This window comes from Furipterus horrens, unplaced genomic scaffold (assembly GCF_987537825.1).
Source record: "Furipterus horrens unplaced genomic scaffold, mFurHor1.1.pri manual_scaffold_2, whole genome shotgun sequence".
Taxonomy (NCBI): domain Eukaryota; kingdom Metazoa; phylum Chordata; class Mammalia; order Chiroptera; family Furipteridae; genus Furipterus; species Furipterus horrens.
Genome location: NW_028327172.1, coordinates 44422044 through 44443983, shown reverse-complemented (window position 1 = coordinate 44443983; position 21940 = coordinate 44422044). Strand labels below are relative to the sequence as shown.

General features: G+C 41.3%; 1 protein-coding gene and 2 pseudogenes across 1 annotated transcript in view; 2 read left to right on the top strand and 1 right to left on the bottom strand.

The window, feature by feature from the left end:
- RNF121 (ring finger protein 121) overlaps window positions 1–21940 on the bottom strand; it is a 95331-nt gene that overhangs the window by 2161 nt on the left and 71230 nt on the right. Inside the window, exons 5-8 of the mRNA XM_090264839.1 lie at window positions 21197–21304; window positions 18467–18587; window positions 1962–2095; window positions 1240–1341 (exon numbers count right to left, since the gene is read on the bottom strand). Of these exons, the coding sequence (XP_090120965.1) occupies window positions 1240–1341; window positions 1962–2095; window positions 18467–18587; window positions 21197–21304 (465 nt within the window). The remainder of the gene's footprint in view (window positions 1–1239; window positions 1342–1961; window positions 2096–18466; window positions 18588–21196; window positions 21305–21940) is intronic.
- LOC150018418 (small ribosomal subunit protein eS25 pseudogene) lies at window positions 4960–5540 on the top strand (annotated as a pseudogene).
- LOC150018417 (protein regulator of cytokinesis 1-like) lies at window positions 7542–13728 on the top strand (annotated as a pseudogene).

The following is a 21940-nucleotide window of genomic DNA, read 5'->3' as shown; positions in this document are numbered from 1 at the left end:
TTGATTTATACATAATGTACTGAAATGAAACTTGGTACATACCTTCTATATAATTTCTAATAACTTTTTTTGGTATGATAAACTGTATAGCATTCACCTACATGCAATGATACACAACAGGTTTTGCAAATATAACTAGTTTCACTGTGCTTTCCATTTGAAGAGTATACTCTCCATGTACTAGTGGGATTCTTTTTTATGCCAAGTGATCACTTTTTCTAAAAATCTAGTCTTTTAGTTTCCTGAAATCCTGAAAGGTGAATCTTGGTAAGGAGTTCTTTTAGAGGTACCACAAGAAATGCCAGGTTCTATCCTACATTCACTTGAATCATTGGTTATCTATTCCCTAGGAACTTCGAGTAGAAATTGTATCTTATATTATTTTGTAAATTTTGTTCTGAAGCTGATATGTACTCTTTGTGATATCATTGCTTCATCTAGGGATAACTCCTGTTTAGATCTCTACAAAGACTGAAATTTTGGAATAAAGTAATCTAAAAAGAGGCCTAATTTTGTAAAGTCTGGCTTCATTAGATGTAGCTTGTGAGTTATTACTAAGATGAAAAAAAGTTAAGTATTTGTTCGAACCTCATTCTGGTCATAGTTAGGAAATATGGGCGCTTCAAGCAAAGGGTCCATTGACCAGTAATCTCGCAATGTGATTTTTTTATTTGTCCCATCAATATCAATAAATCGAGAAACTTCTTCATATTACTAGTGGTAACTTCCATCCACAGTAAAGTTTTAGCAGATATTTTATAAAATTTTTCCATTTGTTGGTGGTATAAATTGGTTTGAGAAGCAATTAAATAAAAAAAAATCATTATCAAAAAGTAAATCCTTCACTTCACAGATACTCCATGGATCACTAAGTTCAACAGTTACATCAGAAATATATGTATAATCCTCCAAGGTTGGTGTAATGTCATTTTCTGTCTACTCTTTTTCAAAATCACTGTCACTATCAGATACTATCATATTTCTTTTTTGCTATTTTGGTGGTCTAATATCAGATTCATAACTACCTTCCAACAGACTACCATCTTCCACATCACTGCTAGTCTTCAAAGTCACTCAATCAGAAAAAGTATCTGCATATAATTCATTGAAAAGTTCTTCACTGTCACAATGTGCCATATTTGAAATCTCTGCAATATGAAAATTATGATAAAACCTGGACTATGTAGAAAAATAAATGGCCAGTGCTTTCTTCCCCAAAAGAACCCAAATAAAGGATACGGGTTGCTGAACATCCTCTTGAGATCTACCTTCTCTTTGCAGTAGGGACACGTCTGCTTCTTTCCCACAATGCACCAGCCGCGAATGCAGAACTCGTGGAATCTGAGCATGACTGGTCAAAGGAAATAATGGTGGGCAGCCGAGGTGGCCACTCCAGCTCTGTGGCAGTCTTACACTAGCTCTGGAGAAAGGTTCAAAGCCTGGTTTCACCTCTTATCTGCTGTATAATCTTGGCCAAGTCCCCTCTTGCTGCATCTTTTTGCTCATATGTGAAGTGAGAACAATGATCTCTACCTTACAGGGTTGTTATGGGGCAAAATGGGGATAATATAATACATGGCACAGAATGGGAGCTGAGGAAGTACATGACACATCTTAGAAGTGTTATTCAGGGGGATCTGATTCTGAAACTGAGGGATCCAGTAAGAGGATGCTCCTCCCCTGTGACCCATCCAATCTTGGGGCAGCCAGTGCAGCTTCAGGCTCCTTTCTGATCCAGCCAGGCTATGAATACAGTTCACATAAGAGCGGCTCCCATCTGTGGGGAAGAATGAGCAAGGCTGCAGTTTCCACTCTTTGGTGTTGGTTTCTGTAGCAGAGAACATCACCCAAATGTCTGCCCTCTCGTGACTCTCCTACACTCAAAGGTTGGAGCACCCCACCCCACCCCCTTCCTCCCTGACTGCAGTGTGCATGCGACCCAGGAGCTCCAGGCAGGATACACATGATTGCAAGACAGCCTGTACGTGTTCTCGATGATGCCCTCTTCACTGACATCCACAAAGATCTGCTGCCCACACACGGCACATACGCTGTCCGAAAGGTGTTTGGTAGGCATGCCTGACTCGCTGTAGAACTGGGATAGAAAGAAGAGCACAAGGAAAGGAGAGGAAAGATGTCAGAATCAGACAAGGTGGGAAGCTATAACAGAGGCCATAGGTCTTACGGTGAGAAAGCAAAGTGGCAGGTGGAAGTCAGAGCCAGAGAACATATTCTTTTTTTTTTTTTTTTTTAAGGATATTTTAATTATTACAGTAGTCCAAATTTTATTCCCTTTGCTCCCCTCTGCCCAGTACCCCTCTTTCCTCCAACAATCACCGCCCCCTTAGTTCATGTCCATGGGTTGTGCATGTAAGTTCCTTGGCTTCAACTTTTCCTATATTATTCTTAACATCCTCTGTCGATTTTGTTCTTATCAACTATTCTTGATCCTTGCACCACTTCTCCATTTCTCTCCCTTCCCCCTCCCAGCTGATAACCCTCCAAATGATCTCCATACCTATGATTCTGTTCCTGTTCTGGTTGTTTGCTTAGTTGGATTTCGTTTTTATTTTTCAGATTCAGTTGTTGATAGTTGTGAGTTTGTTGTCATTTTAATGCCCATAGTTTTGATCTTCTTTTCTTAAATAAATCCCTTTAACATTTCATATAATAACGGCTTAGTGACGATGAATTCCTTTAGCTTTACCTTATATGGGAAACACTTTATCTGCCCTTCCATTATAAATGATAGCTTTGCTGGATAGAGTAATCTTGGTTGTAGGTTCTTGCTTTTCATCACTTTGAATCCTTCTTGCCAGTCCCTTCTTATCTGCAAAGTTTCTTTTGAGAAATCAGCTGATAGTTTTTATGGGAACTCCTTTGTAGGGTAACTCTCTTCTTTTCTCTTGCTGCTTTACAGACTCTCTTTATCTTTAATATTTGGCATTTAAATTGTGGTATGTCTTGGTGCGGTCCTCTTTGGGTCCAAATTGTTTGGGACTCTCTGTTTTTCCTTGACTTATATGTCTATTTCCTTCACCAAATTAGGGAAGTTTTCTTTCATTATTTTTTCAATTTCTTGCTCTTCCTCTTCTCCTTCTAGCACCCCTGTGATTCAGATGTTGGTGTATTTAAAGTTGTCCCAGAGATTCCTAACCTCTCTTCATTTTTTCAAATCTTGTTTCTTCTTTCTCTTCCAGGTGAATGTTTATTTCTTCCTTTTGTTCCAAATTGTTGATTTGCACTCTGGCTTCCTTCCCATCACTGTTGCTTCCCTGTATATTTTTCTTTATTTCACTTTGTATAACGTTCTCGTCTTCCTTTATTTTGTGGCCATACTCAATCATTTCTCTGAGCATGCAGATCACCAGTGTTTTGAACTCTGCCTCTGACAGGTTGGCTATCTCTGTTTCGTTTAGTTCTTTTTCTGGGGTTTTGTTCTGTTCTTTCATTTGGGCCATATTTCGTGGGCTTCTCAATTTGGCAGCCTCCTGGTGTTTGTTTCTGGGTATTGGGTGGAGCAGCTTTGACTTCATGTCTTGGGAGTGTGGCCTAACATAGTAGGTGTCCTGTAAGGTCCAGTGGCACAGCTTCCCCTATCACTGAAGCTGAGTACTCAAGGTGCACACTTTGTGTGGGTTAAGTACATCCTCCTCTTGTAGTTGAGCCTTGGTTGCTGTTGGCAGATCAATGGGAGGGATTTACCCAGGCCAGTCAGCTGCAAGGATAGCTGTGACCACTGACAATCGACCTCCACCCTCGGTGGAGGATCAGAAGTGCAGGGGCAGGGTGATGGTGCTCTGATGTGGTCTGTAGCTGTCCACTGGGTGCGCTGGCCCTGGGGTTACCTGGGTGGTGCAGACCAAGGTTAGCCCCCACCTGTTTCGCCCGGGCCCCCTGCCTGAGCTATAGAGCAATCTGAGATGGCTGCTACTTGTGCTGGGCTTAAGAGATTACCAGGTGAAGCCCAGCTGTGAATCTAAACTGGCTGTTCCTAATGACAGGAGGCCAACTGCTGAGGCCAATTGCTGCTTGTGTGATAGGATTTAGGAAGTTGTGAAGCATCAGCCAAGATCAGCTATTCATATGGAAAAGCAGCTTGGGTGGGCCCATAAATTGGGTGGGGCAGAGTTTCTGGGGCTCTCCAAGGAGGGTTAAACAGTGTTACCCACGTTGATGGAGATTCAGATATGGCACCAGCTTGTTGACTCTGTGGGGGGAGGGTTTAGAAAAGAGACAATGGCCTCTGTTCGCCATAATGCCAGACACTTGAGTTTCTCCCTGTATGCCACTGATATCTTTCACGCTGCTACCCCAGTGCTGAGTGCTGGAGCCCAGAGGGAGTGACTCTGAGTACGTGAGTCTGTGTGTGGGTTCTTTCAGAGGAACTGTTTAGGGCTCCAGAAGTTTCTCCCACCAATTCAATCCCCATTGGTTTTTGTAGCCAGAAGCTGTGCAGACTTATCTTCCTAGCACTGGAAGCCTGGACTGGGGGGCCTGGTGTGAATGAAGCTGGGACTCCTTGATCCCAAGATATCCCTTCCGAATTTTACCTACCACATGAGAGTGAGGGATCAGCCTAGCCTGTTCTGTGTCTTCACCTCTCCTACTTGTCTCGATGGATGTGGTTTCTTTAATTCTGCAGTTGTCAGATTTGCATTTAACTCGATTTCTGACAGTTTTGGCTGATGGTTGCTCTATATTTTAGTTGTAATTTTGATGTGATTGTGTGAAGAGGCGAGCCATGTCTGCCTATGATGCCATCTTGACTGGATCCTCTAAAGAATATCTTTTACACACTAAACCGACCTCATCCTTGCTGGGCAAATGGGGAGAAAGGGACAGACCAGAGATAGGTTGGGAAGTCAGACCTAATAGGACCTAATGACTAGGTTGGGTCAGTCATCAGGGACAAGGAGAATGGGAGGATGAAGGACTCAGGGCTGGTGACCAGAAGCTATGTCAGGTAAGCCATCTGTGGCCAGACTATGGTTCTATCAGATATAGACATCTCTAAGATTCAAAACTGAAATATCCATAGCAATGCTGTTTTGCTTAAGGGCATTCTCAGACACTTGTGGCAGCAGCAAAAGTTCAATCCTACTTTTTTTTGTCTGACATCTTCTCAGGCAGCAGTGATAGCAGCCACTCCAGGAGTTTTGCTCTGCTGCCCAAGGATGACAAGAAGGAGAAAGATGCTGGAAAGTTGGCCAAGAAAGACAAAGACCAAGTGAACAAATCTGGGGGGCACGGCCAAAAAGAAGTGGTCCAAAGGCAAAGTTCGGGACAAGCTCAATAACCTAGTCTTGTTTGACAAAGCAACATATGACAAACTCTGTAAGGAAGTTCTCAACTGCAAGCTTGTAACTCCAGCTGTTATCTCGGAGCAACTGAAGATCCGCGGTTCCTTGGCCAGGGCAGCCCTTCAGGAGCTCCTTAATAAAGGACTTATTAAACTAGTTTCAAAGCACAGAGCTCAAGTAATTTACACCAAAAACACCAAAGGTGGGGATGCCCCAGCTGTTGGTGAAAATGCATGAACAACAGGTCCCACCAGGGTACGTTATGAAAAATAAATCTTTATTAAGTCAGTTTAAAAAAAAAGAAGTTGTTCAATCCTTTTGGATAGCACTTGGCATAATATCTCAAACTGTCACACACTTTCACCCATTAATTTCACTTCAAGGAATTTAAAGAAATAAATAAAAATGTCCAAAAAGCTTCATGCACACAGATATTCATTTAAGCATTATTAATACTTAAAGAAACAAAGAGTCTAGCACTTCCTCTAATAGTTACACAAAGAATCACCAAATGACACAGCAATCCCAAAAATGAAAACAGGAGCGTAACACACACTTGTATGCCAGTGTGCACCACAGCACTATTCACAGCAGTCAGAAGGCAGAAACAATCCATGTGCCCATCGACAGATGGAAGGGTAAACAAAATGGGGTATTATCGACACAATGGAATATTATTCTGTCATTTAAAGCTCTGAAACATGCTACAATATGCACAAACCTTGACAACACTTATGAAAGGTAAAATAAACAGACACAAAAGGACAAATATTATATGACTCCATTATATAAAATTATCTAGAACAGGCAAATTCATAAAGACAGAAGGTAGATTAGAGGTAGTCAGGGGTTAGGAGGAGGGAATGGGAAGTTACTGCTTAATAGGCAGAGTTTCTGTTTGGGGTGACAGTTATACAACACTGTGAATGTAATTAATATACTAAATTGTACACTTAAAAAATGGCTACAAATGAAAAAAAAAAAAGTGTTGACAAGAACGAAAAATATCATATAAAAAATAAAATGGCTAAAATGGCCCTGTCCAGAGTGGCTCAGTTGACTGGGTTTGGTCCAGCAAAGCAAAAGGTTTGATTCCCAGTCAGGGCACATGCCTAGCCTGTTGCACAGGTTTGGTCCCCAGGCTGTGCACCTGTGAGAGGCAACCAACTGATGTTTCTCTCTCCCATCAATGTTTCTCTCCCTCTCTCTCTCACTCCCTTCCCTCGCTCTAAAAATAAATAAATTTAAAAAAAGTTTTTAATTGCTAAAACTGCAAATCTTATGTTACATATTTTACCACAATAAAAAGTTTAAAAAACAAGCAAAAATATGGGAACAACCATAAATGATCAACAACATAAGAATGTCTACATAAACTATGGTACGCACTCAAGGGGTACACAGGCAGCCAGTCAACTAAAGCTTGAGATATACAGGGTACAATACTGGAGGCACAGTATGATTGGTACCAAATGTAAAAACGAGCCCATATTTACAAAAAGAAAAAAAATTAGGAGGAAAAATATCAGAATGTTCACAACAAAGGTGTTCTGGTAGTAGAATTATAGATGATTTTTCCTTTTGCCTACTTTTCTGTACTCAGATATTCTTTAATAAATGTATATTACTTTTAGATTAAAGATTATTTATTACCATGGTTAACTGTAATGGATAACCAACTCCAGGCTGCAGAAATAAATTCTGAATTTTGAATACTTTAGCTACATGTCATTTCCTCCTCACCCCAAGGACAAAAGGCTTGAAATTTATTTATTAAAAAATTTTAAGGCCTATAGTTTTTTCCTTTTGTTTTAAAAATTGTGATAAAACATAAAATTTACCATTTTAAATATTTTTAAATATACGGTTCATTTTAAGGATATTCACATTGTTGAACTACTAATCTCCAGAGCTTTACATCTTACAAAGGTGTAGAGTTTTTAAAAAAACTTCTGCATTTATTACAATTTTATCTGTAGATTAACTGTACCTAGCCTTCATATGTTTTCTTAACTGAGTTTGCTCTGTTTTTTCTTTTGATTCCAAGAAACTATCTTCTGAAAAAGCCAAAGGCCTGAGCTGGGTGAGGAACAGCAGTGAAGGAGGGGCAGGCACATGTTGCTGGGACAGGCAGCAAGGAAGGATGACAGCTGGGTATCTACAGCAGACACAGCTGTGCCTGACAGAACCTCAGCTGAAGCTGGGGGCTTCCCTCAATCCGAGCTGCCCTTTCGAGGAATGGCCTCTTTCAGTCATCAGAACTGCTACCTGATCCCAAGAGTCCTCAAAGGCAGAAGGCAGAGCTGCCACACTGCTCCAAGAATCCATGGATATAGAGCTTCCTGCCTTCACACCTACTTCACCCTCTTGTAAAACCATGTGAAGCGGCTCAAGGTGAGCTCTCTTACTATCACAGAACACTGAAGCAGCCCTGCCACTGGGGAAATCAAAGCCCAGTGAAGGGAAAAAAAACAAAGTGGGACTAGAACCCAGATTCTCTGGCTCCTACCCAAGTTCTTCTCAAGGGGTTCCATCAGTATTTGCTGAAGCTGCAGAAAGATCAGCTAGTTAGCTCCCTGAGGGGCAGTTATTCAAAAAGTTCTGATATATCAAGAGTGCAGAAGACAGTGGAAAAAGATAAGCTAGAGTCAGAGGGCAAGGCGAAAATCTGTGGGAGTCCACTATCTATACAATTATCAAAAGCTGGAATATTAGAAGCTAGTACTGGTGGTGGCAGTGGGGGGAACCTGTGAGGCACACCTATCTAGAGCTCAATAGCCTTATGGCTCTGAAATATGTTCTGGCTTAGAATTTCTAGGCACAGCAATTGAACAGAAAAAGCCCAAAAGGTCTGGGTCCAGCTCTGGCACTGGTCCCTGTACAGTCATGTAGCATAGGAACAGGGCCACTGCCTCTGGCCCACAGCGCTGGCAATAAAAGAAGCATGAATGCTCCAATGCAGGAAATGGGTTAGAGCTCTGAGGAAGAGTTTTACCTCAAATCATCCCTGAGTTCTGCCTTCCAGGACACTGGGGCAAAGGATGCAGGCTCAAAGGGAACTAGAGGAGGAGGGAAACCCAGGAACATGTCTGTTAGGCCCCTAGTTTCTGGAATTCTCCTCACAAGGCTAATGTGGCAGCAGCCAGGCAGGATCAAATCCCACAATGTTTCTACAAAGTCATCAGGTAATCCTGTCAAGTCAGGAAAGCCCCAGGAATCCCACGGCTCACAGAAACCAAACAGTAGACAGTAGCAGTAGGCACTGAGGTTCAGTTGGATAAAGCACAGGAAGCAGATTCAATTTAACTTCAAGAGCCCAATCCCTCAATGAGAAGGGCTCAGAGGGTCATATGGTTTGCCAGAATTAAGACCTAATTTCAAATCTGTGTCACTATCTTGATGACCTTGAGCAATCCACCTGAACACTTCCTTCCTTCCTTCCATGAAAATATATTGGGCACCTACTAAGTACATACAAGCCACTGACAAGGTCCTTGGGATATAATGTGGAAAAACACAGACCTGGTCTTTGTCATCATGAAACCTACAGCTATGGAAGACTGACGACTTTTTATATATTATATATAATTAGTGATATATATATATATTTTTATATATATACACACACACACACACACATATATAATTATTTAAAAGGATAAAGTAAGAATTATTAAAAAGGCTATGAAAAAACATTGCAATTAAAGGGTTGCTAACTAAGCCTAGGTTATCTGAGAAGCCTTATTTGAGTACCATTTGAGGTGGAGAGGTAAAGGATGGGTGGCAGTTAACAAGATGAAGACAGGCAAAAGTGAAAAGAGGCACCGAGGCAGGCCCCTGTAGCTTGGTGGACTTGAGAGACTGAAAGGAACCTACTGTGGCTAGAGAGTTGTGAGAAAGGAATGCCATATGAAGAATTCTGGACTTGAAATGGAAATCATCTAAGGACTTTATGTAAGTAAGGAATAACATAATCAGTCTCAAACTTTTAAAAATATTACTCTGTCTTCTATGTGAAAAATGAATTGGAGATGTGGCCAAAGAGGATTCAGACAGCTAAGAGATAATTACAACTCCTTAAAAGCAATAGATGATGGAGGCCTGTACTAAGGGGATGATTTGGGCTAATCTGAAGGCAGTAAAAGCTCAGAGAATGGGGACAGACTGGTGATGCCAAATAGCTGAATATAAAGGTCAGAAAAGAGTTCTGGATTAGAAATCTGGAAACCATGGAAAAAGAAAAGGGAAATACTCTGGTGATGAGAAGAATAACTTAGGTTTGAGCTCAGAGGAACAGTAACATTTAAGAGAAGAAAACATTAGCAGAGGAGACAGAAAGTACCCAGCAATGAAAAGAAAAGCAGGACTGGGAAATGTTCTGAACTCAGCAAAATGCTTTACATTAACCTATTTGTTCTTTACAACAATTCTATAAGCCTGGTAATTTTATTACAGCTAAGAAAACAAGATGAGAGAGGTAAAGTTACTTGCTCAAGAATACACAGCTGAGGAGTGTCCGACCTGACGTGGAGCCAGATTTCACCACACTGTCACTTACTAGCCTTGCGACTTGGGACAAAATGTAGAATTGAGGTGCTAGCGGAGGAGTCCATACTATGTCACCAGAAAGCCCTGACTGATCTTCAGGAAAAATGGGAATTCACTGGGATTCCTGAGGACCGGCAGGTACAAAGAACTGAGGTTGTAAAGAAGCCTATCAAGGACCTCCTGGATATGGTGATTGCTGAAGAGGAAGGCCTGAAGGGAAAGCTCATGAAAAACATCTTACTGTCAGAAAGAGCTGGCTACCCTGTGCAGGGAGTTACAGGTTGAGCCATTTCAGGAAGAAGAAGAGCCAACCATCTTGCAACTAGAAAAGAATTTGCATACGAAGGTAGAACTGATGCAAAGATAGAAAAAGGAGAGAAAACGTGAACTGAAGCTACTTCAAGAAGAAGATCAAGAACTGTGTGAAGTGCTGTGATGCCACACTATGACATCGATAGTGACTCTGCTCCCAGCTTAGAAGAGCTGAACTAGTTCAGAAAACCCATGGTGGCTCTGAGGGACACAAAGGCATCTCGGCATGGGGAGTTTGTCCACCTAAAGAGAAAGATCATCCTGTGTATGGAATAATCAGATTACACCCCAGACACAAGCTTTGAAAGAGATGTGGTGTGTGAAGATGAAGATGCCTTTGGAGAATACTCCAGCACTTAAAAAGTTGCTACAGTAGCTGGAAATGCGAAAATCACAAAACGAAGCAGTGTGTGAGGGGCTGCTTGCTCATATCTGAGGGCTCTGGGACAGGTTGCAAATACCAGCAGAAGAGAAAGAAGCTGTCGCCATAGTTATGACTGAGCTGAAGGCCAAGCTCAAGAAAGCGCTGCGGTTAGAAGCAGATCCCTTGGAAAATCTGAAAAAGCAAAACATGAAGAAAGTAACTGAGATGACAAGAGTGGAGAATGGCTAAATACTGGGACCAGTGTTTCTATAGCCAGGGGCAGAGACAAGCTTTTGCTGCTTACTATAATGAGGACTCCAAAGAAAGTCTGCTCCAGCTGCATGACACTGAGATTGTGTGGTTAAGAAACTATGACTTTCAGTCCTGGCTGCTGTGGCTCAGTGGATTGAGCGTCAGCCTGCGAGCCAAGTGTCGGTTCGATTCCCAGTCAGGGCACATGACTAGGTTGCACATCAGGTCCCCAGCTGGGGGCACAAGTGAGAGACAACCACACAGTGATGTTTCTCTCCCTCTCTTTCTCCTTTCCCTTCTCTCTAAAAATAAACAAATTATTTAATTTTTTTAGAAAAGGAGTAAAAGAAAAATCTATTACCAAATGTAGTGTGTTAAAGGATTGGTAAATAAAAATATATTTATATAAAAAAAAGAAACTATGAGTTTCACAGAGAACTCTTTCAAAGTGTTCATAAGTGGGAAGAAAGCGTGAGACTTTTCTTAGAACTGAAGAGAAAACCATCAGATCCAAATCGATTTACAAATCGTGGAGGAAATCTTCTAAAAGAGGAAAAGCAATGAGTCGGCTCCAGAAAACAGGCCCTAAGCTGGAAAAGGAATTGATGGCCCAGATTGAAATGTGGGAACAGGAGCATCCAAAACCATTTGTGGATCATCCGGCCAAGATGGAGGCATAGACTGATACACTCTGTCGCCCTCCACAACTAAGAAGGACTACAACTACCGCAAAACCAAAAAATAACGAGAAGTTCCAGAAAATAAAGCTACATGGAAGTCCAATGTATGAAGTGATAAACAAGTGGTGCACATCTGGATGGGCAGGAAGGGCGAAACCATGGCTGAGAAAGATCGAACTGTGCTGGAGGCGGCAGCTGCAGCAGTGAACAGCAGGACCCGGTAAGCAGACACCCATATTTGCGGGGAGGAGAGAAGTGCCTGGGAGCTGGCCCTGGTTGCAGACCAGACCCATCGGCTCGCGATTCCAACGCCAGGGAAGGCAGACCCCATTGTCTCGGACTACAAGACCTGGAGGGCTTGGGGATGACTGAGGAGGAGGAGGTTCCTGGTTCCTCAGCAGAGAGTAACAGCAGGAATCCATCTTGGATCCCCCACCCCCACGCAAAGCACCACAGTATGGTGAGAAAGGTCGCCAGGTTGTGAGGAGCACACGGGGCTCTGCCCAATATAGCAATGAAGGTGTGACGGCGCCCCACCCAAGAAGGAAAGATATACAAAACGGTCAGAATGGCAGAATTAATGATCGAAATACCAATCACACAGCTAACGAAAAAAACAAAAACAAATAAAGGCCTTGACCAATGAACAAATAGAGAATCTTTCTGAGGCTCAGTTCAGAGCTATAGTCATAAGGCAGCTTATAGACCTAACATCGGGGCTGAATCAAGACAGAGAAGGAATGAAGGCTAGTCCTGCTGAAATAAACAAAAATATATACAAGACAAGTGGTGAGGAAGGGAAAGCCAGGGATCAAATCAACAAATCGGAACACAGGGAGGGAACAAACAGTCAACCAGTGCAGAAACAGGAAACAAAAAGTGAGGAATATGAGGAGAGGCTCAGAAATCTCTGGGACAGCTATAAGCAAATGAACATTCGAATTATAGGATTGCCAGAGGGTGAAGAAGAAGAACTAGAAATTGAAAAATTATGTGAAAAAATAATGAAGCAGAACTTCCCTAACTTGGGGAAGGAAATAAACTTACAGGTCGGGAAAGCACAGAGAGTTCCGGATAGGCTGGACCCAGGGAGGACCACACCAAGACACATTATAATCAAATTGTCAAAAATTAAAGATAAAGAGAGAATCTTAAAAGCAGCAAGAGAGAAGAAAAGAATCATGTACAAAGGGGTCCCAATTAGACTATCAGCATATTTCTCAAAGGAGACCCTGCAGGCAAGAAGGGACTGGCAAGAAATATTCAAAGTAATGAAAATCAAAAACCTACAACCATGAATACTATATAGAAGGGCAGAGAAAGTGTTTCCAGGACAAAATAAAACTGAAGGAGTTTGTTAGATCCAAACCACTGTTATATGAGATGTTAAAGGGACTTGTTTAGAAGAAGGAGGATCAAGACTATGAACATTAAAATGAAAACTGTGTCACAACAGCCAATAGCAGAAGCTAGGGAATCGAAACAAAGGCAAACTAAGTAGGCAACGAGAGGGGAAAAAGAATTATAGGTATGGGGAACATATTGGTGGGAGGTCAGCAGGGAGGGGGAAGGGGGAAAAGGGAGGGAGATGATGCAGGAATTAAGAAGTGTAGTAGGAAGGAGTGGAATAGACAGGAAGATGTTGAGAAATATATGCACAATCGATGGGCATGGACTAAGGGAGGGGGGTCACAGGGTGGAGGGGAGCAGGGGGAAAAGAAACTGGGACAACTGTAACAGCATAATCAATAAAATAAAAAATAAAAAACAAAACAAAACAAAACATTTGTGGTAAATGGGCAGAAATTCATGGAGTATGTGGTTGAACAATGGGTACTTATCAATCAGAGGAAGAGCAAGCCAAGCAGGAAAGGCAACTGAAGAACAAGAAGCAGAGACAGAGATGCTGTATGCCAGTACCACCATACCACCCAACAAGCGGCGAACACTGGCACCCTCCACACTGGGGAAGGTGTGCAAGCTGAGCCCTGCCATCATGTCCAATGCCACAGCCAGTTGGCCTGCCTGTGGGGGGAAGTCTACCACTCCTCAGTGCCTTGACTTCCACCTTTTGGCAGCAAGCCAGTCCTCACTTCTACCTGTTCATGGAAAACAAAACAAAACAAAACAAAAAACCCGTGCTGGTATCCATGGAGCTGACAAGGAGAACCAGGAGCTCAATGGCAGCTTGCTGAGCACAAGAACTTTCAAAGGCCTCCAAATCTGTGTTACTTCTCAAATCCTTAATTCAACCAACATCCATTCCTAAGAAGCCCTGATCAGTCTGTGTTGTGTTTTTAAAATATATGTTTCTAAGAATAAATAAAAATGGAAAAAACAACAACAAAAAATACATAGCTAATTAAAAGTGGATGAGAATTTGAAACCAGGTCTTACTCTAACCCCCAGCTCTTTCTACTGCTTTAAGCCACATGAATGGGCAGCTAGTCCTGTTCCGATGTTATCAGGGGCAACTGACAATACAGGAGGTAACTTCGGGACACAGGAACTTGCTCAGAAAAAGATAGAAAGTGTGAGTAGACCCAGTGTAGTATGAACAGTGTGTGACTTGCTCTGCCTGGAAGAAGCTCTGCAGATAGGCTTATTTCACAATCCTCCACCCCCAAAACCATCCAACATGAGTTCTGGGTATGCATGGAAACTATATTGACTGGCTGTCACAAGCTTATGCCTCAAAGTGACCAGGTGGAAAAAGCCAAACATCCAAGGTTCCCTAGGCGCATCATTAGAAAATTTACTTTAGTTTAATTACAAGTTTCTCCTCATGAGACAAAAGAGCTACTCTACACTAAACAGAGTAGTGTAGAACAGTGAAGAGAATTGAGAATACTTGTTAATATACTTACAAAGTCTCCTGGTTTCAATTCTTAGAACTCTGACATTAATAAGTCACATATCTTTTTAGGTCAAACCACTCTCAAAGTGTAACCAAGTGATGAATAAGACCTAGTTCCTCACCTGGTAAGCAGAACAGCTCTAACATCAACTATGACTCTCTGGAAGAGGAGTTGAGACCACAGAATGTACAAAACACTATGAAAAATGACCAGGGCTGAAACTGTGGTATATACATACAGTGGAATATTATTCAGACTTCAAAAGGAAGAAAATTCTGAGACATGCTAAATATGGGTGTGCCCCACCTTCCCTATTCACCCGATCTTACGCCGAGTTGACTTTTTTCTCCCAAATGGAAAAAGTCCTCAGAGGGAAATGTTTTGCCAATGTGGAAGAGGTGAAACAAAAAACAGCAGAAGCACTAAAAGGCATCAAAATCAATGAGTTCAGAAACTGTTTTGAGCAGTGAAAAACATCTTGATAGGTGTATTCCATCAAAAAGAGAGTACTTTGAAGGTTGCTGAAGTTTAAGTAAGTAAGAATAAATACACAATTTTTAATAAATTCCCTTTTTTTGGGGGGGGGTCCTCCCTAGTATTTGCTATGGGAAACAATGAATGCATTCCTGGTGACTCATCCAGTAACATCACAAGCCACGCCAGTCTTTCTATGACCCACTCCTTGCCCTGAGATATGAACCTGAGGCAACAGCAAACTTTCTACAATTAGGGTCATCCAAGGTCACGTTCTGTTAGACAGGAGTTGGATAGTGGCTCCTCTGAAAGGGACAGTCATTCCCAATGTCAATTACATGGGAAAGAGAGGTAGGTCCTCATAAAATATACCAGGATTCAGAAAGCAGGCTTGAGGAATAGAGGAGGGGTGGCATATTTTTGTCAGAAACATAGGCTCTAGGTCTAGACTTTTAGAAAACAGATGCCTAGAAGTGGTAGGTGCCAAAATGGCACTCGCTACAGAGAGGTAGGCTGAGAGTTGGATAAGGCAGGGCCTGGAAGCCCTGCAAAGCAGGCAGACTGTACGTCAGATTTAACCTCAGTGAAGTGTCCATGGTTTATCTTCCTGCTACCATCTTCAACCTTTTAATAAAGTCCAATGTGAATGTGACTGACTTGACTGATCCCTCTGTTCTTGTGCTAAGAGGTACAGGAAAGTAGGTGGGCTTATTCTTGGGCCAAGATATGAAAGAATGAACATGGAGTGGTGAAGGTGGTCAAAATCCCATAAAAGGAAGGAGAATATAGGGGGTTAAGAGCTGGTTTTTGAGGCATTCTCCACACTATCAAGAAATTCCTCCGATAGGTCTTTTGGTAAAGCTGGAATTTATCATCATTAGGGAATTGTCTCATTCGGGATTATCACTTATAATCATTGGAGCCCAGTTCAAACCCTAAAGGAGAAGCTAACTTATGGATCAATTCTGAATTTTGTCCCATTTGGACAGAAGAGGAATTCTATAGCTTGGTTATTAGTGACCCATCTGAGGGAATTAAGGCTATGCTTAAATTGGTAGCTGATAATAACCTTGAGATAAAGCTGGCGACAACCCGGGAAAATCAGAGAACTGGTCCTATAAAAACAGAATGAGAAGAAAAAGAAATCTACTAGAGGGTAAAGGAAAGGATACTGGCAAGAGTCACTCTGAAAAGCTGGCTATGCCGCAGAAGCAATCTTAGAGAACAGCTGCTGTTGAAAGTGAAGTTAATAAGTAGATTATCTAGGGCCTAGAAATCTCTTCTGGGAAGTGAATTGGTTAAAGGAAGATCTGAAACCTATCCAAATATTTAAGAGGCAGCAAAATGCAGCTAAAACATAAGACAGTTACTCAAAAAAGAACCTATAACCTGTCTATAAAGTGACCCAATATATTGTTTTCAATTTGATCCACTATAGGAAAAGTAAATACAGTAGTCCCTCGCTATATCATGGTTCACTTATCGTGGTCTTACTGTATTGTGGGATTTTTAAAAATATTATATTTAATTATTTATTGCGGATTTTTCACTATATCGCAAAAAATTTTGTGGGATTAAAAAAAATACCTTATTTATTTATTTTTAAATTTATTTGTAGAGAGAGGGGAAAGGAGAAAGAGAGGGAGAGAAACAGCACTGTGGTTGCCTTTCACACACCCCCAACGGGGACCTGACATACAACCTAGTCATGTACCCTGACTGGGAATCGAACCAGCAACACTTGGCTCACAGGCTGACGCTCAATCCACTGAGCCACAGCAGCCATGGCTAATTTTGTGGGATTTTGCGGTACTGTATACGTATGTTGTTAAAATTACGCAGGTTTAAGAGTGCAGAATAAATGTAAGGTTCCTACTTCGTGGGGGGTCTGGAATGCAATACCCACGATAAGTGAGGGAATACTGTAGTCGCATAATACTGAGAAACAAAATCCCAGATCTAAAACTATACTTGATTAAAGGTATCCAAGGCAATGGCTGAGTATTATTTAAACCTAAATTGCCCTACACCTACTGGTACCTGGCACAAATGAGATCACAGTAGCATGGACATACTAGTTTATACAGCAAATAGTCTCTCATCTGCAAAACTTCCTCAAACCCTTCAGTTCCTGAGGTGCTTCACATAAAGTCAGTGCCAATCCTTTCCTGGTCTTATCACTCGGTCTCCATTGATATTTGCTGCCTAAAAGCATACTGGTATCTTGATACTCAGGAGAACCTATTGCCCTGATATTCTCCTAGGGTTTTAGTCCTAGCTGTCAACCTATGATGTGGCTAGAACTTCTGAATGCCCATCAGTCTGCTTTCATCAGAGACCCACATGTACCTCAGCAGAGAAATGGAGAAATGTGCATTAAACTTTGAAATATCCTTTCTTGAGGTGGGGTCCAATGGCATGACACTGAGATGGGGAACATTTCTGTGTTATTTACATAATTAGAACGTAAACAGCAAAACAAAGACATATTTTCATCATAAAAAAATAGGGATATTGACTTGAATTTCTCGGATTAACTATTACTTCACCCACATTTTAACCTTGAAGAATTACTCCAGTCTCCACCTGGTCCTCTCACAGCATTTCCCATCACACTGAAAAATACACCATTCAAGGGGTTGTTTGAATTAGAAATCTCAGTGTTGATATCTGTTTTTCCTTCATATTTTTTCCTTCAGGCTCCAGAACCAATCTAAATTCAAGTCCTGTCAAACTTACCTCCAAAATACTTCTCAAATAGTGCTCTTCTCTCCCTTTCCACCATCTCTACCCTAATCCAAACTTTGTTCATCTTTCCCAGACCAGTACAATGGTCTCTTAAATAGTCTTAAGTGGTCCACTGTAATCTGTGGACCCTTCTCCAATCTGTTCTCTACCCAGCAGCCAGTATAATCTTTTCAAAATGCAAATCTGATGTCATTTCCCAGTCTTTTTAGTATAAAAATGACTCTTTCATTCATCCTATAGAGCTTTTTGTAGTCTAGCCTTTGTCTCCAGATATTTCACTACATTCTCAGTCTTACAACCATATTAGTCTTAGTTCCTAAAATGCCCACCCTTCCTCCCACAAGACTCTTACACATGCTACTTTCACTTCACTTCCCACTTCATCTTATTAACTCCTACTCATTCTTCAAGTCAGTTCAGCAGTCACTTCTTCAAGGAAGCTCTTTTTGAGACCTGAGACTAAGTCAAATACCACTACCATATTTGTTCATTGCATCATGAACCTTTCCTTCATATTTACTTAAGTTATAATTTTATATTTATTTTTGCATTTATTACCTTAGTAGCCATCTCTGTCACTAGAGAGTAGTAAACTTCATTTCGGTAAGGACCACATTTATTTCTGTACACCTTTGTAATTACAGGACATACAGTGTTGAGGCACATAAGCATTACATAAATACTTGTTGAATAAATGTTAGACTTCCTGCATGGTAAAGTGGTTCTTTCCTACAATGGTCTTAAAGTTAAAAATTCCAGGGTACATATGAGATCTGACTTTCCAAATTTTAAGGAAGAAATCGCCACACATACCACCCACATCTTGGAGGATTTTATAATGACTTATCTCTTCCGTCACACAAGTGATGCTATCTCGAACTCTTTGGAGGTGGCAGGAGGCAGTATTAAAAGCCCAGGTAAACTCACCCCTATGGTAGATGCCATGTAGTCTGCACACATTTCTGCAAAGTCCCGTTCAAGGACACCATAGTAGAGGCCATAGAAGAGAAGAGAAATGCCAAAGTCCATGGCATCTTCTGGTTTGATCCTGTAAAGGAAGTAGCATGGCCTGTTAAGGCCTGCCCTGGGACACAACTGCTTTGTGTTACTACTCTGTGGCACGGAAGGCAGTGCCTGAAGATGGAAGGTACAAAGGCTAGAGCAAGTGCTGGCAAACTAAGACCAAATCTGGCCAGGTGCCTGTTTTTATATTGTCTGTGGGCACCACTTGAACATGCTAGTGTTGTGAGCTGCAAAAGCCAAGGCAGGGCATCGCCTCCTGCCCCACTTGCCCCCTGTGTTCCCAATGTCTGTCTCCTCCAACTGTCAACCATGCACGCAGCTGCCTGGGAGGGCTCACTCTGGTTGGCACATATACACTGGAGATTCCACTGCTGTCACTGGAGCAGAGAAAGAAAATGATCTCAGTGGTCACATACTCCTTGTCAGGCCCCTGTTTCTGAGAATGTGTCATCTTATGGTAAGTGGGCACAGAGTATGCCCACCATCTAAGACAAACAGACAAACAAGGTGGGGCAAGGAAGGAATTTTTTCTTTTGTTATGAGTACCTGCATCATATCCTAGATTTTGCCTTTTATCCCATAAAACCTAAAATACTTTCACCCTTTACAGAAAAAGTTTGCCAACCACAACTTTTAGGAAAAAATGGTTACAGTCATTCCATACCAGTTACCATAAAATTGTAAGTTGCATCTATACATATCCTGTATAATGTCATCAAGTTAAATTTTGGTTTACACCTATTACTAAAAATGAAAAAGATGTTTTTTGAAAATTGAATTTATTGCAGTATAAAATTATATAGGTTTCCAGTATAAGGACAAGGTTCTTGCCTGTAATATCAGGTTTGTTTTAATAAGTCCAAGAAAAAATAATTTGCAACCTTGAGTCTGTAAATGTTTACTATAGAAAAGTACCTTTGTTAAAATATTTGGACCAGGAACTGTTATGTGTTCACTTAAAGCTATAAATGATATTTATCTTAGGAAACTGAATTTATCAATCTTATAATAGTTAACCTAATAAGTAGACATCATGATCTTACACCAATTAACTTGATCAGTAGCATAATGCAGAATCTTGATTTTTATTTTTATTTTTTTAAACCACACAGGTTAAGAACATATCTGGAAATATCTTGGTTTTTTTCGATGAGATGTATTAAGACTCTACATTGATAAGTTGCTATGAACCTTTGGAGAGCCTGTTTATTCTTCCAGCCTGCTGTATCCCTAGAAAAAGAATTCCACGACTGTCCTCTCACCACATCAAGTAGGATTTACTCCCTTCAGTTTCAAAGAAACTCCTGCCTACAGTGTACTAGGTTTGTGGAAAAGCTAGTGGTCATGAATTTAAATTTGAATCCTAAATCTCTTTAGTTTCAGTGCACTGTCCCAGGCTAAGGATTTCTCATGATCCATGGCCCTCATCATCTCAGCCAGGAAACCACATTTCCACCCTCTTCTGCCCCACTCACTATGCATAACAGTCCCAAAGTCTAGAATTTCTTGGCTACTGCCTCATTTGGAGGTGGGAGTACACCTGATGCACATCTTATGGAAAGCTTATGACAATATAAAGCAATAACCGGACTCCTACTACTAGTAATGTAACGTTAGGAAGCAACAGAGCAATGTTTATCTGTGATAACACTACATAGAAAAACAACCTAAGTGCCCAACAACGAAGCAGGACTTAGATGTCCACAGGTTAACTTTCTAGAACTATTTGCTTAGAAATATGATAAAGGTGAAATAAATGTCAGCTGTGTTACAAAGCAACAATGCTTACATGTTAAGCACAACTTGTGATTAGTACACTGCATCTGGACAGGAGGCGTTCCTTGGGTGAGGGGTACTTCTGGACCAGGTGGCTCCCAAACCCATCTGTGTGGTCTCATTCCCACACATCTCAGCCCTGGGACTACTATGAGAACTGCTGTTTCCTGTCTTGTATCCTTCTAGGTGGGTCTGCTGCCCGGTGTGGCCAACTGTATCCCATGAATTCGAATGTCTAGTTCAGGATCAGCAAACTTTTTCTGTAAAGCGCCAGATTGTAAATATTTTAGGGTTTGTGACCCATATAGCCTGCACAATTATTAAACTCTGCTATTTGACTGCAAAACCAGCTATAGACAATGTATAAACAAATGAGTGTAACTGTGTTCCAATAAAATATTTTTTAATTTTATAACGACAGGATGTAGGCCAATTTATCCCACAGGACATAGTTTGCCAACTCTTAGTCTCCTTGAACATAAGACCACTCGGGTAAAGTGGATGTTGGAATAAAGAAATGGACAAAGAAAACGATTCTATAAGGATGATGGGATTATGGGTGACTAGCTATAATCATTATTATTCTTACTTTTGTTCTTATACTTTTCCACTAATATATAAATTATTGGAAAATATAACCAATGATTTGAAACTCTAACTTTCTATTATCCAGACACTCCTTTCTCTTTGTCAGCACAATTATGGAGAGCCCACCCTTCCACCTCCCATGGCTCAAGTCTACTATCCTGGGCACCATGTTCCCCCTGTTAATAACAGGACTTGCCTCAGGAAGAAAGGTATATCCCACCAGCCTCTCCTCCCTCAGCACCAGCAAAAAGAAAAACAAAGGGTACTCACTTGAATAATAAGTTAAGACCAAAAAGGGTAAACATGACAGCCATGTAGCCAACGATGCCAGTGGCATAGCTGATTTTATAGATCAGCAGGAACCACTTATAAACCAACCTGGAGAAAGGAGAGAAAATTATTACAGCTGACACAAACTCTGGCCTAGAGACCTCTGGACCACCAGAATCCCTTATTCTCACATCAATGGAAACACCAGGGTCTTTGCTTAGGACTTACTGAGAAACTTCAGTTACTATACAAAGCTCGCCACTCCCTCCCTTAATTGCAGTAACACCTCCATATACTGGGGAGCGAGTACTTTGTATCTTCCTGGTCTCAGACCAATGGAATAAAAGAGAGCCTTAAAAGGTTTCAGCCTCAAATAAAGAAAGAGCACAGTGGACCTCAGACATCTCAAATTCGGCTTAGTTGGATAAAGAAGTGAAAGCTAGTAAGTATAGCTATGCTCAGAAGGGAACAGGGGAAGGCTAGTTATTCTTGTCAAGAAAGAGAATTCAGGGGAAGATAAAAAAGATGTAGAATTAGCCACAGACTTTTATACCTAAATACTGCTTTGCTCCTATCCACAGGCCAATAATGAAATGAATGATTTCTATTGACTTTGCTTCTGATTTCCTTTTCCCCTGGATTAAAAGGAATAAGGAGGGAGGCACTCAAAGAATACCTTTGAATTGGACGTCTGTGCATGGTGGTGGTGGTGGTATGGAGCGGGGTTGTGCAATGCTTCTGAAG